This window comes from Anomalospiza imberbis, chromosome 4 (assembly GCF_031753505.1).
Source record: "Anomalospiza imberbis isolate Cuckoo-Finch-1a 21T00152 chromosome 4, ASM3175350v1, whole genome shotgun sequence".
Lineage (NCBI taxonomy): Eukaryota > Metazoa > Chordata > Aves > Passeriformes > Viduidae > Anomalospiza > Anomalospiza imberbis.
The window spans coordinates 56,846,647-56,859,188 of record NC_089684.1 but is presented as its reverse complement, the minus strand read 5'-3'; the positions used below and the strand labels follow the sequence as shown (position 1 = coordinate 56,859,188).

At 33.4% G+C, this 12,542-nt stretch overlaps 1 protein-coding gene across 5 annotated transcripts in view; it reads left to right on the top strand.

Moving 5' to 3' along the window:
* Positions 1 to 12,542, top strand: part of RAB28 (RAB28, member RAS oncogene family) — a 63,735-nt gene that overhangs the window by 2,236 nt on the left and 48,957 nt on the right. For all 5 annotated transcript variants that reach the window (XR_010998572.1, XR_010998573.1, XR_010998574.1 and 2 more), the window contains exons 2-3: positions 5,244 to 5,340; positions 10,530 to 10,618. Coding sequence is in view for 2 of the 5 variants with exons in the window: in XM_068188693.1 (XP_068044794.1) it covers positions 5,244 to 5,340; positions 10,530 to 10,618 (186 nt within the window). In the remaining 3 variants the exon portion in view is untranslated. The remainder of the gene's footprint in view (positions 1 to 5,243; positions 5,341 to 10,529; positions 10,619 to 12,542) is intronic.

Genomic DNA, 12,542 nt, shown 5'->3' with positions numbered 1-12,542 from the left:
TCTTTACACACAGCATACTTATCTCCCTTACTGTGCAAGGTGTTGGTTTTTCTCTTCCTGTCACTCTGGGATCATGAGACAGGAGGTGTGTAGAAAATTATGGGATATATCGGAAATACTGTATCTTGTATTTAGTTTGAGGTATTCACATTTGGCTTCTTTTGCCCCCTCTTTTCAAAGAAAAAAAAAAACAACAAAAAAATTTTGTTGTGGGTCAGGTGGAAACTTGTTTTCCTAAACCATTGCTTAGAAGCAATGTGACTCGGGTTCTATGCAATGATTGGTAGCAGCTTAAAAACAAATCGGTGTCAGTTCAAGCTAAAGGTAATGTTTGTACTTACACTAGCTAGGAATTGCTCTATCCATGAGGCAAGGGAGGGGTGCTGTGCTTCTGTTAAATTGTTTTGAGGTGGTTGAATTGATAATTGGATACCTAGAATTTTAAGGATAGCAATAAGTGCTGCTGGAGCAAACACAAGTAGAGAAGAGTAAAAGTGGAAGAAAGCATAAGAAATGAGACAGAGTAGAATCTGTAAAACTCTCTTAGGGTAAAATAGAGATGGTAAGGTAATGGTGAACTGTGGAAAAGCAAAATTGAGGGAAGCAAGACTGGTTAGTCAGAAGATAATAGAGGATGATTTTAATGAACTAGAAAAACTAGGAAAACAATCTAAAAAGCAATCAGAAGTGGGGACAATGTGAGATGAAAAAATCCAGCAATTATTAATAGCAGTTAGCTCTTTGATTTTGAATATAGGAAGGTCATATATACATACAGCAGCCTTACATGTCTAGTTTTTAAATCAACCCACTCTTCCTGGGCCGAAATGATTTTTCATTAAAATAAACCAACCTTACTAGTATGGATTGAAAAAAAAAGATGTTATGATCCAGATATTTCTACTCTTTTTGTGCATAGATTGGCTCCATACTGAAATATACAAGGTTGCTGATTTGAGATAGACTATTATGATTTGCTAATGTTTAAAAAGGTTTTGTGCCTCTGGAAGTAAATCTCAGAGCTGTTAATTGGAAGGGAAAATAGGTGTGCTGAGGTTCTGTTTATTTGCTATCTGTTGTAGCTGGAACTAGAGTATGGTAGCAGAAACATCCTACCTTTTCTTTCTGGTAACAATGGATGATGAAAGAGAAATAATGAATGCTCAAGCTGGTATGGGAGTTGCAGGAGCTAAAACAGGCTGGCATAAAAAGTAGCATCCTGCTTACTTTAGGATTTTTTAGGATAGCAGATTTTTAAGCATTGTGCCAATTCTGAATTGTCTTGTTACACTTGGGCTCAAAACCTTCATAGATGGTGACAAAAATATTGTTGTCACTGTTGAGTCTTGCAAATGGAAAATTGAATGAAGTGTGCTGTGCAGATTGGCCCAGCTGCATCAAATAGATCTGCATCAAATAGATCTACATCAAATGTCAGGAAGTTACAATAATTTTCTCTTTCGCAGTGAAGAAAGTTGCATCAGTAGTTAGCAGTGGGATGGAAGGACATTAGCTTGGACAGTTACATGTTTTTATGGTAGTTAAAGCATTTCATTATTTAGTCTAGTGTTTGTTTTAGTTTTGCTTGTCCTAAAATTCTTGCCAATAAGATAGGACATGACTGAGGGATGAGCATAGCTGTGCTTGGATAATGGCATTGATGTTCTAGAAGGAAGTAAAAGAAAAGATAGATACATGTGGTTTTTGGAAAGTAGATTTTCAAATTGTGGCTGAAGTTCACGTGTGAATGGGAATTCATGGCTTCAGAACTATGTGCTTGCATCTAATTGAATTTTGGGTTTAGTTTTCTTTCTTACAACTATGATGTTACACTTTGGCATGCCTTTCTCAAAACTTAATTCTATAGGACTTTACTCAAAGAGTTGTCATTGGTGGGATTTCCCCTACAAGTTTCTGGTTGCCCTGATGAGTAGTCATTGTCAGAGCTGGCTATGATTGCTTGCTCCGTTTGACTTTCAGTTTAATTACTTGTTAGTGTATTTAATAGATATTGTTTGCTTTTTTTCCTCTTTACTCATTATGTAGGTCTTCAGGAACAGCATGTCAAATTCAGTTTATACTGAATTATTGACATTGAAAAATAGAAGCAAGGAACTGTCATGCCTTTTTTGTAAGGTTAAATTCCATCTTTGCTTCTTTCAAAAAAAATCTTCCCAAATATCCTATTGTATTTTGAATTTAGAATAGTATACTTATTTTTTTTTTACTTCTATCTTGTTTGCTGTACATTAGACCCCAAAGACATTTTCTTGTTTTTAACAGGGTTTTTTCAACCCCAACCTTCAGTAGAGTTTTTTTATTTATATTTAGAATTTATTTAGAATATTTAGAATAGGATGTTGACATTCACTCTGAAGTATTTAAGACAGGTGTGTGAACCTTCCAAATTGATGGAATTTTTGCTGGAAATTCTGCTATGCAACCTGATGGCCTGTTTGTCTTAACAGAGCTGCAAAGGAACAAAGGCTTTCATACTATCGTACTGTTTCTTGACCCTGACATTGAGGTGGAATTGTATGGAATGCGACCTTTCTAAAAAATGGTCACTGATTACTTATTTATTTTTACAACTACAGTTCTACTGAACCATTATTTAACTTTCATTAATTCGTATATAGATTGTATTCAACATATCCTCAGGTAAAACTGTTGAGCAAAATCTTTTCTGGCAAGCATGGCAGCGAACACTTCTGGGATTTGAAGGGAGTATTTGCATTGTAGAGACACTTGAATATACATTGACATAACTTCTTTGTTTATTGTTGTAAAGAAGTTTGAACTGTTGCTCTTAGCATTTTGTGGGTAAATGCTTGTTTTGTGAATAAATAGAGGACCCTAGACTGGTAATCCAACACCTTCCTTGAGCTCTAACATTTATTAGGAAAAAAATTTAAGAAGGAGTTTGTCAATGATTTTGTGCTATAAATACCTTTGCATTCAAGAGCACAGTGGAGAAAAACTGTTTAAGAGGACTTTGCCATGCTGTTGATTACTTACTTCTCTTATAGCGTGGCTGTCAATTGAATGTGTGTAGTTTCTTTTTACTAACAACTCTAGAAGTCCTCAGGGAATACTGAGTGTCACAGAATGATAAGCTAATATTTTCTGAGCCTTTAAAACAAGAAGGGAGTGGTTACTTATTTAACAAGGATCTAAATTAGTGTGTTGGAGAATATAGAATATATAATAGTCAGATGATACTTGAATAATTTAGGCACTAGTTACTTTTCCAAAAAGCAAAATTTCAAGAAGACTGAATGGTGTATTCCTGCAGTCATCTTATTCTCATCTATATCTTTAAGGTCATGACAGATTAAAGATGTCATTGTAATCTTGACATGCTAACTCTTGGGATTAAATGAATCAGTTCTACTGTCTCTTTCAATACTGTAGTCTGAATCTGTATTGAATTTTATTTTGTGTGTGTTGTTAGTATTACTGTCACATAACCAAAGGCAGAAGAATCTTCTCACGATACATCCTCTGTGGTCTTCCCTCTTTCCACAGGGATATAAATATATAAGCATATTCATGCTATTTCTAGTTTACTTGCTTTTTACCCCATTTGTTTTTTTATTTTTAATCCTCTTGGGGCTTGAGTTCAGTGAAGTAAATGAAAATGTTGCCATAGGCTAACACTGACTTATTGAATTGTTTCCTAAACATATCTTCTGATATGAAAATATCATTCATTATATATATGCCAGTGATAGGAATATAAATATGATATAGAAACATGAAAACAGTAAATCTTGTTTTATTTACTTAATATGAAATCTATAATAGTTGAATAAATGTTTGCCTGTTCATACTAGAGTGTTAATGCTGGAGCTCTGGTGATCATATTTTAATGCACAAAAGGGTTTTTTTCTGTGTAATTTGACATTAGCCTAACTTAGGTCTTTGTTATGGCCTTCTATTCATGCACTTTGCCTAATCTTATATTTAAGAACTGTTGGCATTATTTTGCTATTGCATTTTTAGCTAAATGTGTTCTTAACAATTCTGATTCAATAATGTGTTCTTAGCAATTTCTGATAACAATTGGTGTGACTTATCTCTTCATGGCTTGATGAATGGAAAACTGGCAAGAAAAAATCCTTCTGGCCTGTTTAGAGTTTTCTGACAGTGTAAGGGTTTTGTGAGCCTCCTAGTATTTTTCATTCTTTATATAGGTAAATAAATATTTAGATTATTCTTTTCTGTAGTTAATTTGTATTTTTATTTGCAGAAGTCATGTCAACAAGAGATTTTTAAATGTACACTAATTTGATTTTGGTTGTATTTAATAATTTTTAATATTTAGTATTTTCTTTTTTTCACAATACAAACTTCGGAATTATTTATGATTGTACCACTATTTTCTCCCTTACTTTTTTTTGTGGACATTATTTCTTTATTTCTTTCCCTTTCTTTTTTCCCCCACCCCTTCTTTTTGTCTTGAAAGTAAACCTTAAATTGCTACTGACAATAGCAGTAGTAGCTTGCTTCAGTAGTTTGCCTAGGTTAGTTGTGTATTCTTTCAGCTGTATATAGTAAAAAGTTATTAGGTTAACAGTGTATTGGCTTGCTTTCATAAATCTACAGAATACCAATTGAAGAAATACACTTTCAAATTTCTGCTGAAAGGAATGATTCTATAAATGTGCATTCATAATATGAGTTTAACTTCTGTGTGCAAGAAAGGACTCTTCCCATTTTAGAGTTCCTGGAATCCCTGATCCTGATGTACAGTGGCAGAAATCTTGCCACACTTAGGAGCCCCCTGTAGGATTCTGCACTGTGCACATCTCTATTCTGTCCCAGAAAACTGGTCTGGGATCATGGTGTTCCTTACCAGGGGAGGACCCTTGTTTTGGAAATGAATGCTTTTTAAAAATACTGAGATCTTCAGGTACAGATAGTGTCACCTAGATTTGCGTTAGTTTGAGCATACTAATGATACCTCCTTCAAATCTGCATAATATTTTGTAGTAGGACTGTTAGAGTATTTTTGAAATCAAAGCAAATATGCACCTTGCTTCTTTTTGCATAAATTAGTAGCCTTTGCCACCTCCTGTTATTATGTTGAAACTGACTGGTGTGCTTGTCAATCCAAATCCATGAACACTGTTAGCATTCATTGATTTAAAAAGTGCTTAACTGTATTTCATACTTCTGGGTCAACATAAAGTTTGTTGCTGTTAAAAATGACAACTTAATTTGATACTGTTCTGTTTTAGACATCCTTAGCTACACGTTTTGCTCAAGAAACATTTGGAAAACAGTACAAACAAACCTTAGGACTGGACTTCTTCTTGAAAAGGATATTATTGCCAGGTAAGAGAATAAAAACTAACACTGGAAGGTTGAGTGGCAGCAAGACTTGCAGAAACACATTCTTCAGAGTAATGTGTACTAGATAAGCTTAGTGCAATAATTTTTATGGCAAAGTAAATTAGGTTGTTTGGAGAATATTTTGTTCGTACATTCTTGCCAGGTGTCACAGAGTTATGCATTTGCAACTTACATCTCTAAGTAAAACAATGAATTGAAATAAAAGGAATGCTATCTATATTGATGAATTTTATAATCCCTGCTTGAGTGCACTCACTTTCCATGTGGATAGTGCAACACACAACAACGAAATGGAACTTTAAACATATTAATTGAAAATGTATATGTGTTTTGAAAGAAATAGATATATTTTTTAATGAAATACACAACTCAAATATGAGTTGTGTGAGAGAAGCATAATGCAGCTATGGATTCGCAGTGCTCTAATATGTGAATGCTGTTTTATGCAAGGCAGCATGAAATTGCTGGCATTTAATAGACCACTAAAATTTAGGGTCCCTTGGCACTCATAAAAATACAGTTTGAGCATTCAAGATGTTTCACTTCATGATGGCAAAGGAACTATTTAGATGCCAGTTGCAGCACACTGGAAAATGCAAAGAAATAATTAAAAAAGAATAATTGCTGGTTAAGTTTGTCTCTGAACAATTGGGGTTTAAAATATGTCTTTTCACTGATTTGTGTGTGCTCTTATTCTAAGTATGCAAGTATTTAATTAGAAACATTTACTTCTGGATTCAGAAATCAGAAGTTAGAAAAAGTTAGTGTAATTATTAAAAGCTGTAGTGACATTTGATAAAGTTGATGCAAGTTCTGTAATTCTATCTTCTCCTTATGAAGGGTGAGGAGGGAAGCAAACCCAGAAAGTAAGCATTTTTTTCTGTAACCTGAAGTTATAAGAAAATGTATACAGTTCTTTAACTTCTTTTTTAAAAAATTATATTGCAAATAATTTCTTGATGATGTTTATATATTTTCTTAAGTGAAACAGAATAATCTTTTCAGACTATCCCTGTGTTCACTATTTTGGTTTGGCCATTTTGCTGTACTTTTTTAGTATCTGATGAATGATAAAGTACCAAATCCCAGTGCTTATTTCTCCATAAAATCAACAGAATAATTTTTTTATTGTCCTGCTCATGCCTCTAAAAATACCAGTGTGTATAATGCTTAACAGCAATACTTGCACGTGGAATGTGTACACAAATCATGCAGTGTGCATGCTGAGAACTTGTATTTTGCAAGTTCTTTTTCCAGCTGTTAAGCATACAGAAACTAATAGTACATTACTGGGATTCTAAATATCCTTGTTGAGTAGAAAATTTGGAAAATTATCAACTGTTCCTTCATTCATTTTTGTTCGTAGCTTATATTGTGTGTGAATTTCATTAATTCATAGTTTATTTTGTAATAAAATCAGAATGCAGATAAAAATAGCACCAAAAAGTCTGTAGATATGTTTTCCTCAGAACAGTAGCATTTGTTTTCGTATTCAGGAAGAAACATTTTTCTGTAGGTTGTCACTCTGGTTTTGCCTATAGCTGTATATGTGTTTGGGTATATATGGCTCTCTGTTTCATAGGTAAACTGGACTAGTTGTGAGGAGTGAGAGGGAGGGAGGTAACATTTCTAAATACTGGAATGGGAAGCATTACTTTAGTAAGTGGATTTTTCTAATTTCTTGATTAGTTCTGGGTTTGCATAGCTGCTATGTTTACTTGACAGGTTAATTGATACCACTGCACAGAAATTGTGTGTGTATCAGTAGGAAAAAGGATTCAATTTCTCTTATTCACTGGGAGAATTGATGAACAACTGTGGTTCAGTAGTTGACTTTTTTCTTTTTCAACATCAGCAAAGATTCCAGAAATTAAAATTACAGATTTCTAGAATTGCACAGAAGTTTAGGTTGGGCTTCATTGAAATATATTATAATTTACAAAATAAAATACTGTTTTTCTGGTGTTTTTTTTTTTTAATTATTTTTAAGATAAAAGTGGCATTTGTCTCCAATTGATTTAGCAATTAATGCAGTTTTGCAGTGAAAATAGTAAATATTTTGCATGGTAAAACAGTACTGTTTAATACAAATCAGAAATACTTTGATAAATTTTGAATGTGTTCAGTGTTGTTCAGCATGACAAATTCACTTCATGCAGTTTGTTCAAAATACTTTTTTTTTTAAGTGCTAATCAGTTTAATTATATTTATTGATGCAGAATCTTGTATAGTCTGGATGCAACCATGGTGTAGGTTTTAGTACTTAAATAGTGTATCTGTTAGTCAGAGGGTCTGCTGATAGAGACTCTTAAGAGCCATAGTTGTATACTTTATGGGAGGTTGTGGGTGCAGTTCAGTAAACAGGATTCTCCTTTTAAAAGGATTTTTTTTTTTTAAGTCTTTGGTGAAAAAAGTGTTCAGACTTGTGCTTTTAGTACCATTTTGACTGTGCAGCACTGTAAGTAAGGTTAACCAGTACACCAAGTGTCCTCCTGCAGGGTCACTGCTACAGCAACCCAGTGGCTTCAGTTCATGCCAGAAGCAATCTACACATGTGCACTGTGCTGCCTCATGTATTTCAGCTTTGCATTTGTGTGCACTGTCTGCAGAGTAAAGAAGTGCTGGGGATTTTTTTTTCCTTAATAGTGTATTACCTGTTATTTTGATGGGATTCTTCTGTTATTTTTATTGGAGTGTTAAGACTGTTTCTAAGAACTCTCTTATTATACATGGTTTCTTTTTGTTTTGTTGTAAGTTTCTAGTTTTTATGTTCCTGTTAAATTGAAAAAAATAAAATATTTCAAACTTTTTGCAGAAAACTTTGTGTGCTACTCTCAGTTGTTAATAAATACTTGCTAGGTAAATTGCCTGCAGTTTTTCCTTTTGTCAGAATAATCCTAACATCCTTCTTTCTTCCCCAGCATCAATCTGAGCACAAAGCAAACATTACAGAACCTAACTGAAAAAAGGGAAAATTAAGCATTTTGCACAGGAGATGATCAGTGTGAATTTCATAGTTAGTGAGGTCCTAATTAAGAAGGAGTTCCCCTTAAATGATCATCCCAATCTTTTTTTCCCCCCTATTTGTTTTTTCTGTTGTTAATGAAGCAGAGTAAATACTTTGTAATAGGAGATTTTTTTAATTGGACAGTCACAGTTAGACTATTTAATATAACTTACTGCATTAAAATTTTTAAGGTCATTTCATGCAGTTATCCAGATACTAAGGCCAGTATGCTGTGCATAATTATTTTCTTAGGAGGAAAAATCAAGTTGAAACTTTTTAGAGTACTTGAACACAAAATTAGGCATCTGAAAATTACTGATTTTGAAAGTGATAATATTTACAAAGTTTTTCTTTTTTTTCTCCAAAATAACTGTCATGAATGACACAGTGACTTTCCAGCAGAATACATAGGGGTAGAATACTGCAGCATGGTGAGCCTTTGAGCCTGCATAGTTTATTTACCCACTGGGGATGTAAAGTTTTTCAGACTGTGGATGCACTAGTTTATCCATACCAGATGCTTTATGGAAGACTTTCCTGCATTGTTTGCAGTCATTTATGTTCTAAGCTTTAAAAAGAATTAATTAATTAATACCTAGTATGTGAACTATTAAAACAAATAAGCTTTTTGTTGATCATAAAAGGTTGCCTTGATTGAATTGGGGTGTTTATGATGTGTTTTCTAAGCTCCATGTAGATATTCTCTTGGTATTACATAAAACTCAGAGTAGCTTAATAGTAATAGTACTGTTTCACATTCATCTCTGTATTTTTGAGACCAAGGTAGTAGTTTTGGGAATCTGCTCTTTTAACCAGATTAAATCAAGGTGCATTATAAAAATATGATGTGGTACATGTAATATCACTGGTAGCATATATTCATCTATATAGTTATAATTTGCTGTTATTTTCACCTACATTCCATGCAGCACATTCCCTTGTGTAACCAATGCGAGTATATCATTTACAAGTTTACAGCTGAATGGATCATGAAGGGTAAAATCAGATTGTCAACTACATAAATTAGTTGAATTAAGAATGTCTTTCTTAGCAAGCCAAAAGAATGTATTCATTTTTCACTCGATTTGTAATTGTTGTGATGTGAAATTTGTTGCATATTTTTAAATCCAGGAGTAAAATTAATAGGCAGTTGTGATTATTTGTATGTAGAATTTGTATTAATGTGTAAGTGTCATGTGAGTTGTATGTGGATTAGAAAAAAATTTGTCAGTCCTTACTCTGTTGGAGTTTGGTGCTCCCAGGTAATCAGTACAGTTCTGAAAACAGTTCTTACCATGCAAAATATGAGAAAGTATACTTCAATATGTTTGTATGTGTATGATACCTTTCAGTGTATATTTCCAATTTGTGAGTTGCTGAGTTGTCTTGTAGAATATGTATGATTTGGAGGGTGTTACATATTCTACATTGACACTGATTTTTTTTTGTTAGTTTTGTTTATAAAAACCTCTTAACAGTTTCAAAATAGCTTAAAAATGGTTTAGAGTAGAAAGGGTCTATTCTTGGTGTAGATTATTTGAAGAAACTATGTAAATAATGTCCAATTTAGCTTCATGCCTTAAGGTGGAGAGTGGAGGAAGTAATCATAGTTTGCATCCTCAACTTAGATGTGTGTCAGCATTTCCATTTTTTTACTCTGTCAGCTATACAATTTTGTAACTGTATACTACTATCAGCATCACTACCAAAATGAAGTTGTCATGAAGATTTTCCTCGCTTCTTGATCTGTAAGAAAGTTTTGGAGAAGAGGTGAGGAAGGGACACATGGTATGAAATAATATGGATAAGTTGGCATTAATTGTGTTACCTTTCAGTTCCAAGTACCACTCTGTAGAACATTCTTCGTGCAGTTTTACATGTTTTGTCAGTGGAATATGTTGTATAATTTCTATTCAGGAGTGTTATATTTTATGTAATGCCAATTATTTTCTGATGATATTAGATACGTTAATAACTAGCTGTACTTTTACTGTATCTTAATAACTTAGCTGGACACTAATGACTTTTTTCCCACATGATACAATAATTTTTGTTTCAAAATTTAGTTCCTGTTTCTTGTATACTGGTTACAAGCTATTGTTGTTGAATATATTTGTATCTACATTTTCCAGGTTACACAATATATGTATATTTTTTTTTCCAGGAAATTTGAATGTTACTCTTCAAGTGTGGGATGTAGGGGGACAAACAATAGGAGGCAAAATGCTGGATAAATACATTTATGGAGCTCAGGTACAGTATAAGTGCTGATAATTATATCTTGTAGCAATTATATAAAATTAATTGAAACTTTGTTCTTAAAATTATACATACATACATTATATATAGCTTTTAGTTGATTGATTCATGAATCTCAAAACTGTTGAATGTCTGTTCAATCTAAATTTAATTGGTATTAATATGCTACTTTAATTTTCGTGTGTAGCTATTTTTTAGAGCTGACATAAAAAGCAAAACAAGTGTGTGCCTTTATAGAACTGAATAACTCCCAAGAACAGATGGTTGTTTCCAGCCTTTGTGTCTTGAGTTAAGAAAAGCAATCACAATAAATAGTAAAGGCTATTTGGATATCCACATGGTAGATAGAGTGGCTGCTTTCAGAACAGCTGCCTCCTGGGGGGAAAGGGTAGAAGGAGGAAATTAAGAGCAATCCTACACCATTAAACTCATACATGCAACTGGGGTTATAAGAAGGCAAGCAAAAAGAGACAACCAGGTAGCTAAATATTTTTGCAGAACTCCTGTCCAAAGAACATTAAGTTTATCTTCAGGTTAAAGCAACTTAAAGTGGATGGTAGGATTAAGAGCTAAGTATTATAACTGTATCTGGAGTCATGAGATGATTTAGGAGGATGTATTACAAATGCCAAACTTCTTAGCATGAGTGATCCTAAAATGTGCTTGGTTCCTTAATTCGGAGTTTGTAATGAGACCAATAGGCATAACATGTGCTATTTGATAATGTTATGCAACACAGGAATGGCTAATGAAAGAGATTGGGATTTATTAGTTAATTGGATAAAGAGAAACTTGTCAATGTAACATTTTGTCACTTTCAAAAAAAAGTCAATGTTTTTAGCTGTTGCATCTGTTAATAGCATGTTATTTTTTTTTAATAAAACCCGATTTGCTAACCTGTTACAGATCTAGCAAGCAATAGGAGAAAGTGGCTTCCATGACAGGGAATTTGATTAATCACAAATTGTTGCCATATGTCCAAAGTAAATTTAATGAAGGAAATAAAAGGCTATTAGCTTTGTCTGTATTGAATTTGGTGATAAACTTAGGAGTTTCTTAGCAAAAATAGCAGGTCAAAAAGTTAATACCAGTGCCCAAAAGTGCATAAGCAGTTGATATCAATAAGACTAAAGTTGGATTTTTTTTTTTTGTAATTCAGAACACTTTAACAAAAAAACCCTACATCCAATCTCTTTGTTTTTAATCTTCCTCCAGTCCTCATTTTAACCCTATTTTTTTAAATGGACCTGTGATTTTTGTTTCCTAGTGTTGGCATGTATTGCCAGTGTCTGTAAGAGGCTTCTTATCATCAAACCTGAGTTCTAACACACTTTTCTATTAGCTTTGTAACAGTGCCTGTTAAAGATGCATAAAATTGTCTCTATTTTCATCTATTCATGAAATGATATTAATAGTTTGAAAAGGCACTGCTTTCAGCTTATTTCTAGGCATAAGCTTATTTCATGTTGAACATCTGTACCTTTTTATAAGAAAAAGAAGAAAAGCAAAGTAGAACAAATAATGGATAAAATTAGATGGATAAAAGTAGAACAAATATGGATAAAAAAATCCTGTGAATGGACAACAAAACAGCAAGAAAGTAATTGGGAAGCAGTAGCACGGAGTTTGTGAGGGTAAAATGTGCACAGCCCACTTGATTGCTGTCTGTAGTTAGGTTGTTAGCTCTGTGGAGTGGAGAGCAGATGGATGGATGTGAATTATCTGCACTTCAGCAGGGCCTTTGGCATAATCTCCCATAATATTATTACAATATGTAGAGATACAGGTGGAATGGGTGGACCACAAATTTACTGAAAACCTGACTGGACAGCTGGATTTAAAGGTCTATAGCTCAGTGTCTTACTGATGCTTGATTATAAATCTTATTTCTTATGGTTGGTACTGGGGGCTGTGTTTT